We start from the raw sequence: 25,514 nt of genomic DNA, 5'->3' as shown, positions 1-25,514 counted from the left end.
CAGCAGCCACCACACGATTCTCATCCTTCATCAGTCCCCACAGCCAGACTTTGGTGCAAAAGAGCTCTGAATCGGTAGGGGGGCGGGGTCAGATCCCCAGTTCACCTCACAAGGGTGAAGAGCTTCTGCCAAGCAACTGGAATGTGTCCAGGACTCCAGACCAAGGCTGTGCACTGGGATTCCCTGCAGGGACCCCTGGCCTGCCTCCCCACTCAGGGCACCCCTCTCCCTCAGAGACTGCGGACCAAAGGCCTCCCTCTCACCAGCAGGGGCTCCTTTCCCAGCACAGCCAGGCACAAGGTGTGGGAGGCCTGGGTAAATATTGATTGAATGAATGAGTTCTGTTGACAAGGTCTCTGTCCCAGCGGCTGCCTCAGGGAAGAGGAGAAACCCTGGGGGATCCTGACCACCGGAGGCTGCCCAGGGGCCGTCCATCATTTTCCTTTGGTGGGTCTCATTTTCCTCCTGCTCTCTCTCTCCATGTCTGTGCCTTGTTGTTGAGCTTGGTCTTTATTCTTTACTCTCCATTCACTTATGAAATCAAGATGGCTTTTGTCACAGCTTGTAGGGTGTTGTGTTCTCTGTCTCTGATGATCACCGTCCTCTGCTTGAATTTAGGAGACGCCAGAGTAGCACCAGCCCCTGGATCTGCACCAACGCCTGGGGTTCCTCTGCCCTCTTCCTCATGCTCAGCCACAAGTGCAGCCTGCTCACGGAGCCAGCCGTGGTGCAAGAGTCCTTATAGGCGTTCTCTTTCGATAACTTGAAGTTGTGTGTATCACTGCTCCACCCCTGAGGAAATGGATGCTTTGAGAGGTCAAGTAGCTGGTCTGGGGGTTACACAAGCGTGAATGGTGGAGCTGGGCTTTAGGTCCAGGAAACTGGGCTCCTGGCCATAGTGCCATGTCACTGCCATCACGAGTCTGGATGGGAAGAGTGTGCTGGCCAGGCTGCCTTCCTGGCAGAAGGGGTGGCACAGCCACAACCACCTACCATTGGAGGCATCTGCTATGGACCAAGATGAACTCCATGAAGAAAGGGCCTTTATAGGACCACAGAGTCACCACAAGGGGTGGAACTTGATGGAGTCTCGGTGAGGCTCTGGGATATCTCCCCATTTTGCAGGGGAAAGCACTGAGCCTGGTGTTCCATGCTCAGTCCATAGGGCACAGTATGGGGGTCCCCGAGACTCCTCTTGGGGTCCACACTCAGTGTGGATGGTTGAGGCAGCCAGCTAGAGTAAATCTACTGAAGTCCCAGCTGAGACCCAGCCTCCTTGGCTTGTTCCAGAACTGGCTCAGCCTCCCACTCCTGGGGCCTCCCCAGGTGAGTCTGGCTCTAGGGTAGCCTCCGAGAGAGCCTGCTGGTTGCCACATCTGCTCAACAGAACCAGCTACTCCTTCTCTTCAACTCTGAGGTTTTGGGGTGCTGGGGATTGAATGCATGGTCTCTTGGATGTTAATAAGCTGCACCACAGCCCTATCCCTAAGTTTCTCTGCAGCCTTTTCTCTCCCAAAATCACCAGCTGCGGAGAAGGATGTCACTCACTGTCTTTCTTCACTTGGTGGTAGTTCTATTTCCATAGTTATTCTATGAGTGCTCCAGTTTTGGTCACATCCTGATGGCTAGAGCTGCCAGCCCTGCAAATCCTGAGACAGAAGCCCTAGATGGTCGGGCAGCCCCCAACTGGCCTTTCCTCCACCCCCAACCCCTGGGCAACCTCTTACATACACTCAACTGCACCCCATGCTTCCCTTCCTGGCACTTCTCAGGTTGCACGTTATCTAATGTGTGTGACTTCTTCAGGAGTCTCTTCTTGTGCCAGCTGTAAGCTTCATGAGGACAGAAGCCAAGTCTGTTTTATTCATTAAAACACCCCTAACTGGTCCTGAGCACTGGCCAACACGGAGAAGGTTCCTAGAAGTCTGCTGGATGAATAGGGAGTGAGGGTGGGTGGGCAGATGGACAGATATTGGAGGAAGGAGTGGAGGAAGTGGGTGGGGGCAAAGGTCCACTCTTGCCTACTGTGGCTGCTGCCATGCTGCACTGGAGGGCCTCTTCTTCACACCCTCAATGCAGGGCCTAGCACAGAGCCAGGAGCAGAGGAAGATCCAGAGCATGATAAGGAAGCTCTTCCATAACCCTGGGACACACCACAAGAACAGGGACACTGCTGGGGAAATGGAAGCCCTCTTCCCACACCCTGCTAGGGCTGCCCCTGCTCAGTGCCACACAGGTAGGTGGTACTTCACCTGCACATTATGCAGACGGGGTAAGCAGAGACCTGGAGAAGCTAAGGCCCAGTGTGTGGACATGCTTCTATTTGGTTTGTTCCCTGGAGATCTCAAAAGTGGAGGCCACCCAGGAGGTGTTCCAGGTCACCTAGGCCACTCCCACCTAGGCCATTCCCTCCAGGATTTCCCAAGACCTAATGGGCCTGAGAGTCCTTAGGGCCTAACAGGCTCTCCCAGCCCAGGGAGGTCCCAGTTTCTGACTGCTCCTCCTAAACTACCTGGAGCCCAACTTCTCTTAAGAGGCATCCCCAGAGCAGGGCTCCAAGCGCCCTGGGTGGCTGTGGTTGACAGAGCCTTTATAGAAGTGACTCCCCCCACTCCTGCCCCTCATCCTGCCATGGCCTTTTCTACCTGGCCGTACCCCCACCTGACACTTTTGGAAGGAGACCAGCCTCTGCCCACTAGGAGTGAGAGAGCCGTGGCATTTCCTTGTTTGTCCCAATATCCCCCAACCCACCTGCTCTTTTAAAACCCTTCACCCTGCCCTAGAAGGAGTAAGCAAGCTGTTAGCCCCTCCTGGGGATGAGAATGGCCTCAAACAGTTCTCTCCACCTGCTCCCCAGGTTGAGGGAAGCCGAACTATAAGGCAGCAGGGATAGAAGCCTGGAACCAACTGGAGGACTGGGCTGGCCCCAGAGGACCCGTGCACAACCCTGGGACTGCATGTGAGTGAGGACTGCTCTCCTCTTGACACACCCCCACCACCAAGGAGCGCTCTGGGCTGCTCCTCTGCTGGACTGACCCTGCAAGACTGGCCCCGTGGGTCTCAGCCTGGCACCCATAGATGTGCCCCCCCCCAGACCCTGGAAAGCCCGCTCCCCCAATGCTTGCCGTGGGGGTGGGGTGGGGCTGACACCAGCAACTCTGGAGTCTGCCATCGGCTTCCCACCTGGGGGATTCCACCCCTTGGCCAGCACCCACCATCCTGTCTCAACCCAGGGCTGGTGGTTGGGTCCTCCCTGCCCTCTAGGGGATTCCCACGGACAGGGGCTCCTGCCGGACCCAGAGGCTTTCTTTCAGCAACCCGGAGAATGCTGGGAGAAGCCTTTGAAACACTTGCAGGAGTGGGCTTCGGGAACACATGCCCACCCTCCCTCCGGCCGCCCGACGTCGGGCTGTTTCCCACCACTCCAGCCTGGGGTCCGCTCCAGGCCGGTCCATCCGCATCCAGCAACATCTGTGCCGCCTTGTCACTCCGTTCTGGGTTCAACTCAGAGCGCCAGCCCGAATGTAAGCGCCCCCAGGGCAGCTGGCGCTCTGCGGGTGCCCACAGGACCGAGCGCAGAAGACCGCTCTGGTCATCCTTGCGAGGCGATCCGGGAGGGGCTTACATCGGTTTTCGCTATGGGGATATCGGCGGGGAGTGGCCCTATTGCTCCCATCGTTCGGACGGGAGTGTCGGGAGTGTCGCTTGGACGCCAGCCTTCTGGGCAAATCCGTTCAGCGCATGGCAGCCGAGGCGGCAGCCGAGCTCGGCTCACCCCACCCTGGGAGCCGGCCGCCCGCCCGCCGCCCGCCGCCGAGGCTTGGGAAACGGGCGAAGTGGTCAGACTGGTTTCCGGAGCTGGTCTTGGAATCCACGAGGGCTGGCAGGCTTTGGTGGGAAGGACTGAACACCGCGGCGGTGGTGCAGAGGGCACCCTTGGTGTTCTATTTCCGACCCTCGCAGGCGGCTCTGAGAGTTGAGGGGACGGCAGGGGTGGGGTTGGGGAAACACAATTTCAGGTGTGGACCAACAGACTGGCCGTCCCCCCCCCCGCCCCCGCCACACCCATGCCCAGCCCCCACCGGCCCAGAGCTCAGAATCTTGGCCAAGAGGACTTGGAGGGGTGAAGCACTACGGGCCTGCTGGGCTTTGATCTTGGGGGTGGAGGTGGGTGGGAAAGAGCTAGCTCTGCCTTAACTGGCCGAGTGACCTTAGGCCAGTCACCTGCATCTTTTTTTTTTTTTTTTTTTTTTTTTAATCCACCACTGTCCTCTGCAGTAGGAAACTCCTGGGAGCCTAGGTGGAGAGGAGAGGGACAAACCTGGGTCGGTGGCCTGTGCTCTACCCGAGTTTGGTAGTCCCAAAAGGATGTTGGGAATCCTGGGTGATCGTATCCCATCAGCAGGCACTGGGGGCTTGGAGGTAGGAAAATAGAGTCTGGGGGAGTAAATTCTCTACCAAGAGTAGCTTGGCACTTAGCGCTTAGGCTGGCAGGCGCCAGGTTATTGGGTGTTTCCGGGCTGAAGAAGGGGATGCCTCACCCCTCCCACACTCCAGAGCCTAACTCTTGAGTTCCTGGGCAGGGACGTCGAGGGAAGGGGCTTAAGCAGGCGGGGGTGAGGCGAGAACTCCAGAAATGGAGTGCCAGATTTCTAGGTCTGCAGCGACGGAAGGGCACGGGGTGGGGGTGTGCCTCCAGAGCTGCCCTCGCCCATTTCAGTCTTAAGGATCTTTGTGGATTCTCCGTGAAAAAAACGGGGCGTGAGGTTGACATTACAAGTTGGCGGTGGGGACTCAGGACTAGTGACCCCCAACCCTATCGGAAGAGAAGAACCCCCAACTAGAACAGTGTGCAGACCTCCTCTCTACCATGCCAGCAGGACCCCCTTTTATCCAGGACCAGGGTGGGCTGGGGCGGGGTTCCTTCTAGCGAGTTGATGCAGAGGGCGATCCCCGTCTCCTCCGGGGCTGGGCAAGTGGCCATTGCCGTGGAGCCCCCTGGGGCGGGGCGCGCGGGCCCCCTGGGCGGGCAGGGTAGGGTGCGGGCCCCAGGGTCCCCCAGCGGCCCAGCCGGGGTGGGCTGGCGGGGCCCCGCCGGCCCGGGGCGGCTTTGTCTGCGCGGCTCGGCTCTGGGAAGGCGCCAGCCGGGGTACAAGATGGCGGGGAAAGGGTGGGATCGCGGCGCTCGCCACGCGGAGCCGCGCGCTCTGCCCGCACCGCGGTGGGGGCCAGCACCCGCGCCCCGAGCTCGGCGCCCCGCCACGGTCGCCCCTTCGTCCCCTGACCCCGCGCCCGCCGCTCGCCGCCCCTGTCCGCCCTGCGGCGGCCGCCCGCGCCTCGCTGCGCAGAGCCGGGGCCGAGGCAGCTGCAGAAAATGGCTGCCAAAGCGGCGCCAGTCGCCACGCTGCCACGGCGGGGGGAGCGCCGCAGCCCCGCGGCCCGCTCCCTCCCCTCGCCCTGGACTCTCCTCGCTCCCCGACATTCCCGTGCACCGGGGAGTGGGGGCTGCAGCGGGGGCGAGCGGGAGGGGGAGGGGCGGTTACCTGTGGGCGGAGGGCGCGCGGAGTGGGTGCGCACCGGGTGGGGGCGGCGGGTACAGTGCTGGAAGGGCGTATTCGATGGGTCCTCCACCCCATCCCGCCTGCCCGGTGCCTTTGCGAGATTCGGGCGCCGGGCTGGGGAAATACTAATGGGTTCTTGACCTCGGTGGCCGCATGCAACCGCACCCATCTAGATAACATTGCCCCCCGCCCCGGCACTGGAGACAGTGTGGGCACCTCTGATGCGCCCCACACACAAAAAAATTAAAAATTAAAAAAATAAAAATAAAAAGCTATGTGTGTGCCGACTACAGAACGATCCAAGCCCGGAACTCCGCCGAGAAGATCCGGGTGGATCCTCGGGCGCCATGAACCGCAGCCGCGGCGGCAACTCAGCAGGTGCCGAGCGCCAACCCTCCACTCCGCAGGGAGCGGCTCCCGACCCCCACCCCCACGTAGACCCGGTGTAGAGCCGCGGTATCAAGGAGGTGCCCGCTCTAACCCCGCCGCTCCCCAGCCCACGGCCCCAAGCACTCTTCTCCGAGAGCCAAGGGGAACCCATAGCTCCGGGAGGGGTGTGTTGGGCGACCCGGAGACCCGAACCAGGCGTGGGCTCAGGGCACGGCCGGTGGCGCACCAGGACGGAGAAGGGATTGCCCCAGGAGCTGTAGGACTGAGGTTGCTGAGGAATAAACGAAAAGTGCGACCAAAGGATCCGTGGGTGGGGTCGGGCTCTGGAGTTGCGACCCCTTGGCATAACCGCACGTATCCGTAGCTCCCTTTTCTCCCAGCCCGAAGGAACCCGGGAGGCACGGACAGAGAGAGGTGCGTCTGTAGCTTTGGGACGCCCCCCCCCCCCATGTGCAAGTTTCTCTATCACCCCTCCTGCCAGCCGCGTTCTTGACTCTTCTGGTGATTTCGCCAGAATTGACTGGTAATTCCAGGAATAAGAGGACAGGGGGCCAGGGACCAGGTGCCAACTGGACAAGAAAATGGGTTTCCAGATTCGGGAGCGGCTTCTGCTGCTGGGCTTTAAAAGTAGAGTGGAAGTCCACTTAAGGAAACACGTCCCTGTTGGGTGAGAACTGGGAGGACGTGTGGGTGTGGAGTTCCTCAACCCACCAACATCTGGACGAAGATGTCTGTGTACCTAAGCACACAGAAACCTGAGGATGGGATTTAATATAAACGACCTCGCTAAATGGGCGTGAGGTGGGCGCGGGCCAGAGAAGGGTTATGTGTCCGGTCGCTAAGAGGCTGCATCCGGGCATCAACGGGTTTCCAGGGTTCAAAGACCTAGATGGCAGAGGTCCGGCGCTGGGCACCGACCGGAGCAAACCCTCTGCCCTGAGAGCAACTCTGGTCCCTCTCAGGGGGGAAACTGTGCTTTCTGCTAAGCAAAATATCGAGGCAGCAAATCTCAGCCAAGGTCAGGGAGAGATACGTGCTGGCACCAAAGGCTGCTGCGGCCGCAGCGCTTCCTTCCGCAGACAGCGAGGAGGAGGAGGGGGCCCAAGCTAACTCGATCCCGCAGGCAGTGCCCTCCCCAATTTCGCACACGCGTACCCTGGCAGTGCCCGCTTCTGCCACCTTCCCCAGAGAGTGGCCAGATTCAAAAAAATTGAAATTTGGAGGGAAGAAAGGTGTAGGATTGGGCGGGGGAGGACGCCTGAGGCCCAAAAGAGGTCTTATGGGTCACCATGCCCTGGTCCCCCCTCCCCCTCCCCAGCTGGCCCTCCCGATGACCCCCACCTGCGCAGAGTTCCAGGCACAGGCTGCCCAGTAGGGGGCATCGCTGGGCGACTCCAAAAGACCACAGCCTTAGAGGCAAGCTCGGTCACAGGCAAAGTCTCCAGGGCGCTAGAGCGCCCATTGTCTTAGCTGTCACCTTTGGGTACCCTCGGGACTGGAGCGAGTCCCTGAAGGGTTGACTCCAGCCAGTGAGGCGTCGCTATGAGAAAACAGGCGTCGGGATTGGAGACCGCCCCCCGGAGGGGTCAGCCGGACACCTGTGCGTGCGTGCGCGTGCGCGCACCTCTGCGCGTGGGGGAGGGGGGTGAGACACCCCGGGATCCGCGCTGTCTATTCTGCCTGAGTTTCAGGTGATTGAGAGTCTCATCTGCAGAGAAACAGCGACGGAGCGACGCCTTCTCTTTCCGCTGGCTCCCATCCCGCGGGTGGGCCCAGTGCCGGGCACCTGACCTGCATCCCGCAAGCATCACAAGCAAGCATCGCTCCACTGCATTCTGCCTGGAAACTCGAGTGGCTCTTCTGCAGCATTTTTCTCCCTGCACGCAGGGTTTCTTTTTTCTCAACAATTGGCAGGTTTTTAAAGTAACCTTTAAATGAGACATCGATTTATCATTATCATGATTGCATTCAGAAATCCAGCCCGAAGGGACACCCTGGGAGATGCTAATTTGATCGTACCTAGGGCTGTTGTGGTTTAGCACATCCCTAGCCCCGCTAGAGCGTTTCTTCCGAAGCTAATTGCTCTGATTATCCGGGGGGTGGGGGGAAGAAGGTGAGTGCGTGGGGGAGGGGGTTCGGACTGTTCCCAGAGACCCGTGCGTGTGTATGTGCGTGGACCTGATGCTGCAGCAGCTATTGCAGCAGCGACACACACACACACACACACACACACACACACACACACGGGTGCGCGCGCGCGCTCACTCGCCCCGCGCGCCCTCGCGCGCGCACACACACCAGCTCCCCTCCCGCATCCGGGCCTTCCCGCTCCTTCGCGTTGCTGGCTGGGTTTGAGGAGGGGGTGCGTGGGGTGGCAGTCTGCGCGGAGGGGGCGAGGACAGGCCGAGCTGCCACAGGAGGAGAATGACAACGAGGGGGAGGGGGAAGGGACGGCCGCGGGAAGAAAAATCGGGGAGAAGGTGCGGGCAAAAAGGGGAGTAAGCTAGGAAGGGGGCGCCAGGCAAGAGGCGGGGAGACCAGGGGAGAAAGAAAGGGAGGGGGCGGGGAGCGGGCGGGGGCGGCTGGCTCGTTTCCACTCGTGAGAGCCGGTTGCCGAGAGACGCGCGGGCCAATGAGGGCGCACCAGCTCAGCCCGGCGCCCGCCGTGTGTCCTTATATGGTGCGGCCGCTCGGCGGGCGCTCGAGCACATCTCCATATAAGGGCAGGAACCTAAATACAGGCTATACCTTGTTCTCCGCTCTGGGCCGCGGCCCTGGCGATCGATGAACGCGCAGCCGAGTGGCAGCGGCGCGCGGGTTCTGGGAGCCGGCGGGGAGGGGGCCGCGGCGGCCACTACGCCTGGCCAGATGTGGTCGGCTCAATGGCAGCCTGGCCAGCTGTGGCGCTCGGGAGATGTCAAACGTCAGGCTCCCCCCGCCCCTTCTCTCCTGCTCCTCCCGCCCCTTTTCCGAGGTACAAATGCAAATGAACCAGGATTCAAATATAATTGCTTTTGTTTAAAAAAAAAAAGTGAGCTAATCTGTGTTAGGTTTGAGCAAAGGCTCAGGATCCCAGGAAGTGGAGCCAAATGCCTAAGGAGGAGGCGGAGGCCTAGTGTCTGATTCGTGGGTTCAGGGTGCCTCCAGTTGTCTCCTAAGGCCTGGCTGGTTCTGCTGTTATCTGAGTTCCAGCGCTCCAAATCCTGACCCCTTGGTTCCAGGCCTGGCCGTGGTCCCAGACAGGGTGCAAGGGTAGGGGCTGGGGCTGCGTGGGAATGGGAATGGTGGGTGGGAATGGGAATGGTGGCCACAGAACCCACAGGCTCCGTACCCAGGAGGCACAGGCGTCCTGCACCCGGCACCGGCACCGGGAGTGTATGGGTGAATGGTGTTGCTGTTACACCTCTCTTCCCCGTGGTGGCTGTGTGCCTCTGCTTCCCGACAACCTGCTCTGGTGACAGGCTGTGCCCAACTCAGGGATTGCTTCACCTGGGTAGGAGGATTAGGACTGCCTGAGGGGAGGAGGGGCCACAGGGGCTCTCTGCCAGAGATGCAGTTGGCCAGGATGGAGACTCTGGATATCCTCCTCGACTTTGTTCACGTGTCACCTCCCTTGCTGGTGACTCCACAGCCTGTCTCCAACTGGGGCTCCACTTGCTTTCTCCTTCCTCACTTCTGGCTGGTACTTCTGCTCACCTGAAGGGGAATTTGGGCTGCCCTGGGGGAAGGGTCTGAACATGAGAGTGGCCCCCAGCCGATGTCCAGGGACACTGTTTGAGGGGGGCTCTGGTGGGAGCCAGTGATGTGGTAGCCCAGCTTCCCCACCCAGTCTGTTGCTCAGTGGCTCTTTGCAGTTCCCAAGACAACTTGTCAGTGGCCCACTGAGTGTAGACTGAGGCTTTTCTTTCCTATCCTTGGGTAAGAGAGGCTCCAGGGGACCCCCCAACTCTCCAGGCCCCACTGGTGGATGACCAAGGAAAAGCCTGTGGTACTGGGTCCAGTGACCTGAGAGATGCAGTGAACTGTCCCCTGGCACACTTCCCTGTGGCCCCTTAGGTGTCCCTCTCCATGCAGTTTGAACTGCAGTGGTGTGGAACTTGCCTCTGCTTCCTAGTGTTTCCATATTGCCACCGGGAGAGCCTCACCCTCTGAAGCAACCATTTCCAGTAGCATGATGCCACCTATAGAATGTACCTGGAATTAGTCCCAGCTGCAGCTATACCATCAGCAGCATGGAGCCTGTGGGAGAATTGCAGTTTGATCGGGCCCCCTCTGGGGTTGGGCCCAAAGAGGTAGTCTGGTCACCCAGAACTTCCTTCCGGACCCCTCCTTTTGCCATTTGGGGATCTCTAGCTAGGTGTCCAGTGTCTCTGGGCTTGGCAGCATTGGAGAAACAGGCCAGCAGCTGGAACAAGAATCAGCTGCTCCCGCCTGGAGTCCTGCTTCCAGGATAAGCACAAACTGCAGAACTCTGCATGCTGTGTTAGTTGTGTGCATCAGGTCAGCAGCCAATGGTCAACAAGCATTTTCTTTTTTTTTTTTTTAAAGAGAGAGAGAGGAGAGAGAGAGAGAGAGAGAGAGAGAGAGAGAGAGAGAGAGAGAATTTTTAATATTTATTTTTTAGTTCTCGGCCGACACAACATCTTTGTTGGTATGTGGTGCTGAGGATCGAACCCGGGCCGCACGCATGCCAGGCGAGCGCGCTACCGCTTGAGCCACATCCCCAGCCCCCAAGCATTTTCTAAAAGTTCTGGAATCCCAATAAACCTGCCTTAATGACACCCTGATGCATCATATGGGGAGACCAGACAGGTTGCGCTGAGACTGCCTGTTGCAGATGCTTGTTTTCACCGTGAGAAGCTGAAGTTGAGAGAGAGAGAGAGTGACTTGTCACTTCTGCAAGCCAAAGGTGGAGTGGGTCTGAAAGATACTGTATATCCCAGCGGGCATGAGTTTCTGTGTGTCAGTGTGGCTTCTGGCTCCAGGAGCCCTAGCTTGGGAACTTGTGGTGGCTGTTAGATTGGCTGTTCCAGTACTTGAAATGGGCCACCAATGACCTCAGCTAGTCTCTCTCTCTCTCTCTCTGGGGAACCTGCAAGAGGAATGAGGAGGGAAACTGTCAAGACTGTGAGCCCAGCTGCAGAGCTCCTGCTGCCACCAGACTCCAATAACACCAAGAGCCCTGACCATCTCCAGACCTCAGCAGTTTTCTCATGCCAAACCTCATGACCTGGAGCAGCAGGGAATGTCTGGCTCTCTGGGCACCTGGTCCACACCAGTGAGAGCTATCCTGACACCTCCCCTTAAACTCCTCAACTATTAGATGAAAGATTTAGGTGGAGCCCTGTCCCATGGCATAATATGGTCATCAGCAAGTTACTTAAACCTCTGAACCTGTTTCTTCTGGTTTAATGTGGTTAATATGCCTCCCTCAAAAGCTGTGATGAGGAATAAAAGTGGAGTCTGGGAGGCATTCAGTGCAGAGTGTGGGGTAGAGCAGCCATCAGTCAGCGGGTGACAGCTACACCTATCCATCCAGGTGCCTGTCGGGGCTTCCACTCCAGCCAGTGTAGTAACAGGCTCCGCACTCCCCAGCAGGTTCCCCTGGTAGGTTGGTGGGTATCAGCTCCAACCTCCTGCCCATCCTTGCATGATTTTCTCCAATCCTGCCTGTCTCCACCCCCTGCCCTGTGCCCTGCCCCGCTTGCTGCTACAGTTCAAGTCCCCCCCCCCCAAGCCCTTCATTCACATGCCTCTGCCCTTCACATGACATTTCCTGGAGCCTGCTCTAGAGTTGCAGCGTCCACAGCCTCAGGAGCTTCCCCTCAACCCCCAGGGGAAGGGATGCCTGAACCTGCAGAGACAGAAAGAAGCACTGCATTGCTCCAAGACACTGAGCCTGAACCCCTTTCCCTATCTTGGAAAAACTTCAGGTGCTGTGAACCTATACTTTGGAGTCCAGTGTTCCTGGACCCATTGTACTCACATGCATATCTGTGACAGATGCCTGTCACAACAAGATGGAAGAGAACCTGCCCAATTTGGAAGTAGGACAGTGATTTCCCAGAGAAGGACCTGATCTTGTGATTCAGGCACTTAAGAGGGTTCTCAAGTTCTGCTGAGCCCTTTCCCATACTTTGGAGGAATGGGCAGCCTTCAGAGTGACAGCCAGGGGCATTCAGGTCCGCTTACAGGTTTGGAGGACCAAAAGGTGTCAGTAGAGACAGCAGCTTTGTCTTGTGGCTCCAAGTATCCACCCCATCCACCTTTGTGCCCTTTCCCCCCGGGGTGGGGGGCTGCCATGCCTGTGATCTCTGCTCACCCCTCAGCTGTATCAGGCACCATACCCATCTGCTTGTGAGCCCTCCTCCTTTAGAAGACTCCTTTAAAATCCAGCCGCTGCCTGCCTCCATGCCCACCTGAGTTTGCCCTTTCTATTTCAGCCACAGACCTGATGTGTGCAAAGTGGGCATGAAGTTTTCACCTGATAGGACTTGGGGATTAGCTCATAAAAGTTCCAGACCCCTGGGAGGGAAGCATGCCAACCCTCCCTGCCTCTCACTGGGGAGCAGCAGCGGTGGGTGACCAGAACAGAAGCCAAACATCCAGCAATTCCAGCCCTGCTGTTCTTTCAGCTGTGTGCCGGTGCCTCTTTCTCTAAGGACTGCTCTGTGTTCTCCTTGGGCGGGGTCCCAGCTGGCTCTGGCTCAGAAAGAACAATTGCTCTGGCCATCCCAGGTTGGATGGTGCCCTTGCCTAGCTCTGGTGGAGGTGGGGAGGGTGAACATCCAGAGCAGCCCACTGGAGAACAAGGTCAGCTGGATACCCTCTCCTGCAGACCTAAGAAGTTTCTGGTGTAGGGAAATTGGCAACGCTCTGGCAGAGCTCTCCACTGGCTACTCTCTCCCTGTTCCTCTCTACCCCAAAAGGAACTGAGGCTCCAATTCCAGATGGTAATTGGGAGGCCTGGAATCCCAATTCCTGAAATTTTCTGGCTAGGAAAAAACTTAAGGACTTATGGGTGGCTGGAGTCTTTGCTTTGGGTTGGTGTTCCAGGGTGCTCTTCCCCAAAGGTGACCCCTCCTCCCAGGGAAGCTGGGACATCTCCCCGACACACACACACACACACACACACACACACACACACACACACATACACACACACCCTACTGGGAAAGAGATAACACCTCTACTTGGGACTGCACCAGTTGGGGAGGGGGTAAAGAAGTCAGGATGGAGACTGACTCCAGAACACACAGCAAAGTGGAAGGAGGCCTCCTCTGAGGACCCTAGACCACCCCACCTTCTTCCCACATCTCTTTGCACTCTCCTCCCTTCTCTTCAGAAGGGCTAGTCCTGCCGAAGGGAGTTCTTTGCCCCTTTCCCTTCCACCTGCCCCTGGTACCCTACACATCATTCCATCTCAGAACAATTCCTTCTACACCCCTGATTTTAAAAGGAAATCATGAATTCTGTTAGGCTTCTTGGTTGCAAGCCTAAGTTGTAGCCACCTCCTTCAGTAAACATAAAAGTTGCACCTTGTCAGTGGTCACCAGGTATTCTTGTCCACAGAGGGGTGCAGGGGGGCAGAATGGATCTCCAGTCCTTTTCCCTCTTACTGTTTACCATGGGAGGGAAGATGGTGGCTTCAAAGGGGGCAAGTTCTGCAGCAAAATCCCCTGGAGCCCAGAATCACGGCAAAATGGTCCCAACATTACAATTTTGGCCCAAATTCACTTACCATATTTATTTGTGGATTTCCCCTTCCACTCCTGTTCATACTGAGAAAGATCAAGACAATTCTTAATGGATAAAAGATGTTTCTTCCCATAATGACCCCACTACCACCCACACACCCCTTTACTCTGCTTTGAATCCAATGACTTCTCTTGCCTTAGCTCCGGTGGAGGTGGGGAGGGTGATTCCTGAGCCAACTACCCGAGGATTCAGAACATCAAGGGCAGCCCACTGGAAAACATGTCAGCTGGATACCCTGGGAAGGATTACCATTCCAGAGCAAGGAAGTGCTCTGTTTGGAACTGTTCAAAGGGTGAGGAACTGAGTCCTTAGTGGATCCAGACACAGGTAGGGATAGCTGATCAGTGGGCACCTCCTTGATCCTTAGCCACTGGATTTGGAGTCCACCCCTCCCCACCTGGTCTGCCTGCCATCCACCCAACCACAGATCCCACTGGCCCGGTCTCCCGAGACTAGGAATTCCCCACCATAGATGGGGTGGAGGACAGAGGTCTTTAGGGACTCTGGCAGTGCTTCACCCTTTTCCCGTTTTGCCAAAAAGTAGCTAAATTCTAAGGCTGAAAGAAACATACGGAAACAGTGTGAACATCACAGTGTGTGAACATCATATTTTGCTGCTTTAAGTTTCATCTTTTCCTGGTCCTGGACAAGAATCCCACACTCTCTGCAAAATTAGCCTTTGTTGCCCTAAGCCTGTTTTCAGGATCTCAAGGACGAACCCAAGAAAAGAAAATTAATTTCGCTTCTGATTGCTGTGTTATTCTAGATAAGCCATTATTATGCAAATGAGGGAGTTGGCTCTCAGGATGAATAAGAACCGTGAGGGCAGCGCAGCGGCGCAGGACAGCCCCAGATGTTTGCATAATTACTTCTGCCCCAACTTCGGGAGTGCAAAATGTCAAGGGAGGAAGTTGTGCGGGTAAATACGGTACCACGTTCCCTGAATTTGATTTCCTAGAGATCGGCTGGGGAAGCCGATCCCTGCGTCTGCCAAGAGAAGAGGCGTCCCTGCTCTCCGGCCGGGGCGTCCGGGCTGGAGTTGCGGTCTGAGTCCTCTCCCAAGGGGCTGAGCCACCCCGAGGTTGGCCTTGGCGAGCAAGAGACAAACAGATCTTGGCGGGGCGGTGAGGCGCTGGCCCCGGGAAGGAGCCGTCGCTGGCCCCGCGCTTTCCGGTAGCCCCGGAACCCGCAACAAGGCTTCTGGGCGTGCGCGGAGCCGCCTGGCTCTGGCCGCTCATCCTCCACGCCAGCTGGGGCAGGTGGACCTCCGACCACACTCCCTCCAGGGAGGATGGCTCGGGGTGTCCCGAAGAAACCCCGTCCTGGGGTGCAGGGGGAGATGCGGACCTGGGTGCAGGGTGCCGGGGGTTTTGCCAGGGCCCATCCGAGGCTACAACGTCGCTCCTCTCTGGCACTATCACCTTTTCTCCGTCGATTCCGGCACAGCTGCCTTCGGGTTTGCCGCCCGCCACCGCAGGCCCATCTTTGCTCACTCCTGCGGGCGGGAGGGCGAGCTGGTGGATACCTCCGCACCCCGAGGTCCCGGGGAGGCCCAGCTTCGCTTTGCGATTCCTCTAATGACCGGGCAGGTTCCTGCACCTCGGTTTTTCCGGCCTCTAAAAGGGGAGGCTGGACTTTGGCTCTTGGAGAGAACAACCGCTGGACTCAAAGTCACTGCTTGGAAGTAACCTGGAAGTCTCCAGTGTCCCGGCAAAAAGTCACTTCAATGTCTTCCGCTTGGGGGAGGGTAGGAAGTGAGAATGAAAGAGTCCGAGGTATCTCTGGAGTTTCCTGGGATGGGAAGAGCCTGTGTGGGGTCGAGGGGTGAGGGGGTGCGCTGCAGCGACCAACGTGGCTGAAGCGCCAGCCCTGGCGGGGCTCGGATTCAAGGGAGCCAGGGAGCCGAGCGAACTCGTTGCGCGCTGGCTCTGGTGCCACGACCCTCTCTCTTACCCTCGTTCCCCCGGTGATTTCCCGTGGGAGGGTGCGTGCTTCGGGATGGGCAGGGTCACCGGCATAGGGGATCACCCACCCACCATGCCGCACCTGCTAGGCCAAGGCTCTTTCCGTGCAGACAGAATCGGGGTCAGACTCTCCACCTAGGACATCTTGAACTACAGACTGGCGGATGGTTGAACTGTCGGGGCCAGCGCCCAAGCAGCGACAGAGTTCTCACGCCAGGCGGGGGGAGAGAAGGCTTCTGATTATGCCTTTGTCTAGGATAAAGCTCCAAGGCTCTGACCCGTGTAGACCACCGCTTGTGTGTTTGTGTGGCGGGCGAGGGGGGGGCTCCGTCGCCACACCCCGCCTCCCTGCCCGCTTTTCTCCTCCTAGGTTGCCACCTGTAGTACGTCCCGTCGGAGTCCTTTCTCCGCAGGAGGTAGGGACAGAACGACCGGACAAATCCGCCCCTACACCCTTCCCAGGGCGGGGTCGGGGGAGCGGCTGTTCATTTCTACAGGAAGTCTTCCCCTGAGTCCGGAGGGCGCCTCTGGGCTCCCAGGGCCGGCTTTCACGACCCATACCAGGCGCGCTTCCCGGGAAGAGTTGGGGAGGGGTCCACTTCTCCGCGCGCATGCGTGCCGGGCCAGCCGCTGTGCGCGTGCTCCAGGCGCACAGTACTCCTGGCGCACAGTACCCGCTGCGCTCTGGGTCTCCGCGCTCCCGGTGGCCGCGCGCGTTTCCTCGAGTAGCCCACCTGGCCGTAAACGCCCCGGGTAGACGCCCAAGGAGCGAGTCTTAACTGTGACTAAATTGGTTTCTCACGGAAGGTGGGTGTGCTTTGAGCTCCCTCTCTGTGGGTGTCCCCGTAGAGAAGTAGGAACAGTCTCTGCTGACACTAGGTTCCCTGGGGAAAATCACCTAAATCAGAACCGCCGGATCCTATTAGCCTGTTCTGGTCCCAGAATGTCAATAACAGCAGCCACAGAAAGATGATTTTACGGGCATTCGCCTGCACCGGACAGCGTGAAAGTACTTAAAGGATCTCACCTCTCCCGCGGATCATGGGATCCTGATGGTTAAACATAATGCGCCATACCGCCCCCCCCCGCCCCCCACCAAAGTGATAGAAGGCAAAGCACAGAGAGGGAATTTGCAGAAGGGCACACAGCTAGCAAGTGAATTTGAACCCAAACAGCCTGGCCCCAAAGCTGGGTTTTGCTACCATATTGTAAAATAAAACCAAATATTTCCAGCAACACTCAGCCTCCAGGTGTGTGGATTGGGCTCTGAGAACACTTTCCCTTTTTTATTCCAGTCCCATCACTTCTGCTGAGGGCTCTGCTACAGGCACTGCTCTGCCACTTCCACAAGGTTTCCACCAGTCCTTTCTTACTTTAAATTCCTTCCTCGAGCGAGAGGGGACTCCAGAGGGTCTTCAGACTGCTGTGGCCTATGAGATACTCCATCTTAGGATTTTTCAGGCAGAACTGCTGCTGTGTGCACCTGAGCAAGTTACTTGACCTCACTGTGCCTTCCTTTCATCTATTAAATGGGGATAAGAGAGGTGATTCTTCCTGATTGCTGTGACTTAAGTAGTGCCGGTGCTAAATGCAAGGAAGTGCTGGTAGATGTTACTGAACTTTTCCTTCCTCTAGGGACAGGGTGGGGCCTTGATCTGGGTTTCTGTAGTCTAAGGGAGCAGAAAGCAAAGACCCAGAGGCTCCCAGTGTGCGGACCCTTGGGGACTACTGTAAAGTGGTCAACCCCTTCTCACTCTGTTCCTCCTGGCTTGCCCTTCTCTAGCAGGCAGGATGTGGCGGTCTAAGAGGGAGGACTAAGTGGAAGAGGAAAGGAGAGCTATTCTGGCTTCTCTAACAACTAGAGGTTGGAGCCCCGGCCTGAAGCCCCCACAGCCTCCCTTCTAATCACCCACCAGCCTGCCCAGGCCCTGCCTTCAGAACCTTGTCCAGGGTGTTGGGTGATCCTTGCTGCATTCCCGCAGCGGACCCCTTTCGGGCAGGCGCCAGGTAGGCAAGCTGGATGCCTCCCCCCACCCCCCCACCCCCCCACCCGGGCTGGACCTCCAAAGGTAAGCCACTGGCCACCGCTGCCGCTCATGCGGCCACACCTTGGAGCCGACCGCGCTCACTTTTGGCCTCCCGCTGGCCTGCTTGAGGCAAACGGTGGGGTTCCAAATCCTCCCGCGACTGCGGCCAAGACTGGGCAGGTCCGACGCCCGCCAAGCCGCGAAGTTGAAATGCTCCCAAAGAACGAGCCGAGGCCCGGCCTCAGCCTCCAGCTAGAGGACGCGCTGGGGCTTGCCGCTCTGGCTGGCGACCCAAGAGCGGAGCGCCCCACCCGGCCGGCCCGCCCCTCACCTGCACCACTCCAGCCTCCGGACTCCTTCACCGAAGGCTGAGTCCGTGGGCGGCAGGCACTGGGAGGCCTAAGAGGGAACCTAGAAGCTGTGCGACCTTCTGCAGGTTCTGCGGTGTAAAGTCGGGGCTCCGAGTTGGGTCCTGGCACTGGGTTCCTGGCTAGGGCCCGGGGATCCCGCGGGTTCCCTCCAGCAGGTTAGAGGCTCTTTCTCGAGAAGGGCATTGGGTCCAGTGCCCAGGTCATCACAGAAGTGAGGACTAGGGCAGAGAGACTTGGGGTTCTGGAAGCAGGTGTCTCCAGGCGGCTGGAGCCTGCATTTCCGTAAACAAAGAAACAGAGCAGATCATCGCGGAGGGGGTGCAGGCTGTTAAGAGAACCACCGACAATTTCCTTCATAAAAATACGATCTAAGAGCATTTGATTTCCACTTTCACTCCACCCTCCACCCCCCCACCCATAACACAAGCACTGTCTCCAAAGACACTCAAATTGCAGCCATATGGGGCTAAAGTAATAGGAAGCAGTTACCTTATTTACTGCAGAGGCTGCGCATGCCAACCTGGGTGCTGCATTATTGGACTCCCAGAAGTGGGATTAAAAGCTGCAGTACTTTGAAAGTTTGTTTTGTGGTAGGTGCACGTGGGAAAATAAATTATCTAACTTGGAAAAAGCCGTTCTGTGGAAGAAAGAAGAGAGGTGAGAACTAAGTCAGTAGGGGAAGGAGAGGGTTCAGTAAGAAAGGTGGGGAGTGGGAATCCTCCTTCCAGTGGTTCTTGGGGGCAGTGCCACCAGCTGACCAGTCTCAAAGGACCAGAGTGAGGGTGCTACCCCTCTTATGTTAGCGCCCTCTCCCGGCACCCATAGGTGTGTCCTCCCCTTCCTACCTAGCTCTGGGTCTTGTGGGACTGCAGACCCACTTCTCAGACCCCCACCACCACCTCTCTCTTTCTCTCCAAACTGTCCAGGGGTGTGAAGCTGCCCAGTGACCTATTTTCACACCTCCTTCAACCCTGCTGTTTCTGGGCAGCAGGAGGCAGGGTGTGCCAGGCAAGGCTGAAACAACCAGAGTCATTTCTCTGGAGGACAGAGAACTACTGCTACCAACAGGAGTCAGACTCCCCCAAGCCTCAGATTATTCTGTATTGCTGGTTTTCTTTTGAGCAGAATTCCACTTTTGACTTGGGCTTAGCATGAATCCTCTCGAAGTTTGCAAACTCAGACACCTCCCATGTGCTAATTTTGTTGACAGCAAGCTATTTGGAAAGAATCATCATCAAAAAGACTGTTGGAAAAATGGGGCCAGGAAGCAGAAACCACCAGTACCCCTCCATAGAAGAGGACCCTAGCCAGCAACACCAGGGGTTTCCTTCTCACAGCAGAGCTTCAGGGGTATTTAGCAAAGAAGGAAAAATGAGAGAGAAGGAGGGGGTCATGTAAGGAAGAAAGGAGCACAGAAAAAGAGGAGAGCTTGTTTCTTTTTCAGTGTGAAACTGAAACCATTCACCAACCTCTGCATGCCTCATCCCGGTGTCCTTATAGGCACCCAAGGCAAGCACAACTGCAGAAACCCTATCTGAAAGGAAACCATCACTTTTCTCCGGCTCAGGCGAGCTTCCCAAGGGTGTGGGGAGGGTGTAGGGCAGGCGGGTCTGGTCTTGGGCCGCTGGGGCAGGCTTCCTCTCTCTGGCTCCAAGGTGGCCCTGTAGCCCGAGAAGAATGATGCAGGGCGCAGGGCTGCGAGTGGCCGGCAGCCGTTGGCAGCCGTCGCCGGGGGCGGGCAGCGATTCCAAGAGGGGCAGGCGCGGCTAGCAGAGAGACCCAGGCCCAGGGCATAGGGTGGGCTTTCTCTGGGCGGGGAAACCAGACACTTATAGGCGGCTGAGGCCAACTTTATTTTTACTGCCCAAACTGTTGGAAAGTATTTAAGCTTAAACAGAAACAGCTGTATCGCTGGCACCGGCCGACGAAACTATTTGTTACCGGGAATGACTTTTTATGATTAAGGACGCCACCGTCGGCGGCCTCTCATAGGAGGCGGGTGCGGGTCGCCAGGGCGATCCGGGCGTCGACGGTCGCCCTGTTCGTTGAGAGGGGACAACCGTAGAGATGGGACTGCAGGCTAGCGCCCACCTTGTAAAGTCTGAGAGCAAGGCCAAAAACTGGAACCCTCCTTTCCAAAGGCCAGAGGACTGGGAGGGAGGGCGGGCCCGACGCTGTCTGCCTCGCGGCCCGCGTAGGACCGCCGCGCCCGCGCCGTGCACCTCGCTGCCGACACGAGGCCAGATTTCCGCCTGGGCTTCCTGCCCTTGAAGCCAGACTACTTGGCTCGCTTCTCTTCTCTATCGTTCTTTCCCTTTTCTTTTTACCCTTCCCTTCATCCCACCCCATTCCATCCCTGGCCAAGGGAATCCGCTTCCAGTCAAGAAGATCATCGGCGTTTTAACTAAATCGTGGGTTCCAGAGAGCGGGAATTGTGATCTGGAGCTTAGGTGATAAGAGAAAAGGGTGGGAGGTCGCTGGGTCCCGACTTCGGCTGCAGTTTCCGCTGCTGCCCTCCAACCCCTGCCACTGGTCATCGAGAGCTGTGCATATGCATGCAGCTGAGGCGTTCATGGCCCGGTCTCGCCTCCTTTCCAGACCCGCCATCTTCAGAGACCCTCTTGCCAAGCCCGCACTGGACCCTGCGACGCCCCTAACGTCGCGATGTAGTCATTTCTGGCCGGGTATCAGTCAACGCACGTCTGGAAGAGTGGTGGACAGGAAGTTCGCGGGCCGGGTGCCCTAGTCTGCAGGAGGCCCGAGGAGTCCCCATCCACGCACCCCCAAATTAGCCAAGCTCCAGACTCTGACCCATGGTCGTCCACGCCCTTAACAAACCCAGGCCAAGTCAGGGGCGGCCGCGGCCTGGAAGGGGAGGACAGCACCCGCTAGGGTCAGGGGCAAGTGGCTCCCGGCTCGGGGATGGTCGGGGGAGAGCGGGCGCACGACGTCCCCGTCCCCGCTGTCCCGGGACTTGGGAGGGCTCGAATGGGAGCGCCCAGCCTCCACCCGGTCTGCATTGGGCTTCGGAGCCGAGCAAGCATTCGGACAAGCCCCTGGGGTGGGTGCGGGCAGCTCTGGGAGACCGGAGACCGAGGCGCAGGCACAGCGGTTCGTTAGCGGGATGGGGCTGGCGACGGCGGGGGGACGTTGCCATAGAGACCGAGGGTCGGTGTGTGGCGGGGGAGGGGGCTGGCAGTAGGGAGCAGCCGGGGCACTCGCCGGGACCCGGGATTCGGGCGCGGCTCTCAGCGTCCCAGCACCTGTGCATTGTGCATTGTGCAGCTCGGCAGCGGGGGAGGGGACAGCGCGAGTCCCGGGCGCTGGAGGTGGGGCGGGCCGGGGTCTGCCGAGGGGGAGGGGCCTGTCTGAAGCGGCCGCGAAGGTCCCAGCGAGAGCTGTGGGGGACGCCGAGCACCGGAGGGACAACTTGGTGGCGGGGGAGGGGGCTCGGGTGAGGACAGAGGGCAGCCAGGCCCCCTCTCCAGCTCCTCAGACTGACAGAGGTAGAGCCCGCCCTCTCGTGGCGTCACTTCCGCCGGCGGCCCCCTCCTCCGCGCTTGGCCTCTGGAGTGGTTTCAGACTCCTCCCCCTGGCGATTGGAACGCGGGTCACGTAGCAACGCGGGGGAGACAGGGAGAGGGGCGTGGCCCTGAGCTCGCCCAATCAGCGCGCGAGGAGCAGACTTCAGCCGTTCGGCTTTAGCAACGTCGTTAGCAACACGTGGGGCGGGAGGAAGCGAGGGGCGGGGTAGGAGGGAGAGGAGCGCAGCGGCGCGGGCGGGGGGCCGCAGGAGGGAGCGAGCGCGGGGAGGGAGGAGAACTGACGTCAGCGGGAGAGTATTATGGTCTGTCGTGCGCTGGCTGCTGCTTTTCTGCTCCTGGAAGCGGCCGAGGGGGGAAGCGGCGAGTCAACATGGAGCTTTCGGCGGTGGGGGAGCGGGTGTTCGCGGCCGAAGCCCTCCTGAAGCGGCGCATACGGAAAGTAGGTGCCCTGGGCCTCAGGCCTCGGCGCGGCCGGGCCCTCCCCTTCGGGCCCTGGTTCCCTCCCCCTGCTGCAGGCAGCTTCCCTTCCCCCAGGTCCCAGCAGCGGCCGCGGCCGTGGCGGCGGCGGCGGCGGCGGCGGCGGCGGCGGCGGCAGCAGCAGCAGCAGCAGCAGCAGCAGCAGTAGCAGTGGTGGTGGCGGCGGCGGCAGCAGCAGCAGCAGCAGCAGCCGCCAGCAGCTCTGAGCCTTAGCGCTTTCCTTAGACTTGCAGCGATGCACAGATTGCATGGGTGGGGGGCGGGGTGGGGAATGAATGCCGGTGCATTCACTTAGTGCAGCGTTTCTTGCAGGGGTGATGCAGCGGGCGCGTGCCTTTGGCTGTGGGGTTTTGAGCATTCATTCGGTGCATGCATTTTCGTATGTATTTCTCGTGTCCTCCTCATGCATTCCTCCCCATGCACACATACATTTTCCCTTTTGCATCCGCAGGGACGCATGGAATACCTCGTGAAATGGAAGGGCTGGTCACAGAAGTAAGTAGGTTATATGTAATTCTCACACCCAGACTGTTATTCGGGAGTTTTCTTTCTTCCTCTTTTCCCCATTACTTTAAGATACAATGCAAGGCAACAAGAAAAGTTACACACACACGCCCTCTGCTCTCTCTCTCTGCTCCGGGGACTGACGCCCACTTCTTCCTGATTCCTTTTAGGTACAGCACATGGGAGCCAGAAGAAAACATCCTGGATGCTCGTCTGCTTGCAGCCTTTGAGGAAAGGTACAGACCCTCCTAAACTCCCTCTGCTCACTTGGAAAGATGCAGGGTTGCCCCTCTTCAGCCTGCACTGGAGCCTCGCTTGGTTTCTTCACTCACACACCCCTTCTCCCTCCTTCCTTTCTCTAGGGAACGAGAGATGGAGCTCTATGGGCCCAAAAAACGGGGACCCAAACCCAAAACCTTTCTCCTCAAGGTAGGATGGCAGTATCCAGGGATGGGTGCAGTGATGTGGAGTCTGTGCAAAGGGGGTGGGTCTGAGGGCTTGTCCTCATACACGAAAATTTGTAATGTGGGAGGGAATCCCCTGACAGCTAATTCAGTGGGCAGCACCAACGGGTGTCCAGGGGAGGGATTTAACCATACAAGAATGCCTTTGTGCTCCCCCCCAAACCATCCCAATGAATATATAATGAAATATAAGAAGTGTGCTGGCTACAAATGGCTGCTTCCAGACAAATTCTTTCCCATTCCCTGAGACTGCCACCACAAGCCCCACTTCCTCCCCACCCATATAGAACTTCCCAGGAATCAGAGGGTGAAGCTGGGAGGTGAGGCTGGAGGAACCTGGGTGTGGGTGAGGCCCTTCTTCCCTCTTGACACCACCTTTTCTCTGCAGGCCCAGGCTAAGGCCAAGGCCAAAACTTATGAGTTCAGAAGTGACTCTGCCCGGGGCATCCGGATCCCCTACCCTGGCCGTTCACCCCAGGACTTGGCTTCCACTTCCCGGGCCCGAGAGGGCCTTCGGAACATGGGTCTGTCCCCACCAGGGAGCAGCAGCAGCACCAGCAGCACCTGCCGAGCAGAACCCCCTCGGGACCGGGAGAGGGAGAGGGATCGAGAGCGTGAAAGGGAACGAGAACGAGAACGGGGCACCAGCCGAGTTGAAGACAAGCCCAGCTCACCAGGGGACAGCTCCAAAAAGCGAGGCCCCAAGCCCAGAAAGGAGCTCCTGGACCCTTCACAGAGGCCCTTGGGAGAATCCAGCGATGGTGGCCTGGGAGATTACCTCAAGGGCAGGAAGCTGGACGACACCCCTTCTGGGGCAGGAAAGTTCCCAGCTGGACATAGCGTGATCCAGCTGGCCCGGAGGCAGGACTCGGACCTGGTGCAGTGCGGTGTGACCAGTCCTAACTCAGCAGAGGCCATGGGCAAGCTGGCTGTGGACACCTTCCCTGCCAGGGTCATAAAACACAGGGCTGCCTTCCTGGAGGCCAAAGGTCAGGGTGCCCTGGACCCTGGTGGCTCCAGGGTCCGGCATGGCTCAGGCACCCCAGGCTCTGTGGGTAGCCTGTATCGGGACATGGGGGCCCAGGGGGGTAGACCCTCCCTCATTGCCAGGATCCCAGTGGCCAGAATCCTGGGGGACCCGGAGGAAGAATCCTGGAGCCCCTCCCTGACTAACCTGGAGAAGGTGGTGGTCACTGATGTGACCTCAAACTTTTTAACTGTCACCATTAAGGAAAGTAACACGGACCAAGGCTTTTTTAAAGAGAAAAGATGAATTACCGGGTGGGAGAGCCCGGACAAGCAGGCGAGTGGGCGCAGACTTGGCATAGTGCTTTTGATTTCTGAGTGGGATGTGGCCTTCTGGCTGGTCCTGTCCCTGACTTCACACCTCTTCAGCCCCTTTCATTCTTCCTTCCTCCCCCTCAGTTTTGGTTGGAAAATTATCTCTAGAGTTATATTTTCTATTAGATGTAAATATGTTATTTAAGAAAAATATCTAAATATATATATTTCAACTCTTGAAGTTGTTTTATTTAAACAGGAGAAAGAGTGTGGTTTGGTGGGACATACAGGCTGAGTTTGGACTGGAGGGGGTCCCTTACCCCCGACCCCAGGGCTCTAGGGAAGTTGGGGCCTGTGCACCGGGTTTCTGAGGTGCCTGGAGGAACTCAGCCTGCCCACCTCACCCCTCCTCCTTTCTCCACATTCCCAGTGCCAGACTCCTGGCACCAAGGCAGGGCCGGGATTTTTTCTCTTTCCCCATTGGCCAGCCAGCCTAACAAAAGGTTGGCTCCCCAATCAGAAAAAGGGGGGTGGGGTCAGTCTGGGTTTTCTTTTTTCTATATTTTTTTTTTTTTTTAGATTAAGAAGTCTATTAGGGGGGAAAATGTATTAACTTGAGTAACATTTTTTGTGTGTGATGTTGAAGGCAGAAAGTCGCGGGTGGGTGGGGAGCAGTTCCCCCCCAGGACCACACCAGGAAATGCACTTTATGGGAGGTGTGTGCGCTGTACACGCAGATCGTGTGTATGTCTTGTGGATAAACTCTCCCCGTTCCCTCCATTCCTTAACTTACTCCGCAGAGAGAAAAGAAATCCAACGAATCTGTTTACATTCCCGAAATGCCAGGATAAATTGGGAGGATTGCGTGTCCGTGCCCAGAGCTCCAGACGGTTGTTTTACAAGAAAAGTGTTCGGGTGGACTTTTCCTTTGCGCGTCCTCTAGCCTCGCCAGAAGAGACGGTGGCCCCACCTCCCAGGAAGACTTGGACAAGGCTCCCTCCCTCGGGGAGGGCGGGCCCAGCTCTCGGAGGGACGCACGGCGGGGCTGGCCACCCTGCGGGATCCGCGGCGGGAGCGCTGGGAGAGGGCAGCGCACCCAGGCCTTGCCGCGCCGCACTGGGCGGTCCGGGCGGGCCCGGTCGGGGTCGCCCGGGCGTAGGACTGGCGGCCCT

The 25,514-nt window shown here is 58.2% G+C and overlaps 1 protein-coding gene across 1 annotated transcript; it reads left to right on the top strand.

Annotated features, from left to right (window-relative positions):
* Positions 1-21,883: 21,883 nt before the first annotated feature.
* Positions 21,884-24,440, top strand: Cbx8 (chromobox 8). The gene is made up of 5 exons (XM_026408404.2): positions 21,884-22,055; positions 22,545-22,588; positions 22,768-22,833; positions 22,960-23,026; positions 23,450-24,440. The coding sequence occupies exons 1-5, from the start codon at positions 21,987-21,989 to the stop codon at positions 24,332-24,334; spliced, it is 1,131 nt and encodes a 376-aa protein (XP_026264189.1). The 5' UTR covers positions 21,884-21,986; the 3' UTR covers positions 24,335-24,440.
* The last annotated feature ends 1,074 nt before the right edge of the window (positions 24,441-25,514 follow it).

The sequence above is a fragment of the Urocitellus parryii genome, chromosome 7 (assembly GCF_045843805.1).
Source record: "Urocitellus parryii isolate mUroPar1 chromosome 7, mUroPar1.hap1, whole genome shotgun sequence".
Taxonomy (NCBI): domain Eukaryota; kingdom Metazoa; phylum Chordata; class Mammalia; order Rodentia; family Sciuridae; genus Urocitellus; species Urocitellus parryii.
The sequence above is the reverse complement of the archived record's forward strand: the minus strand, read 5'-3'. Positions and strand labels throughout refer to the sequence as shown.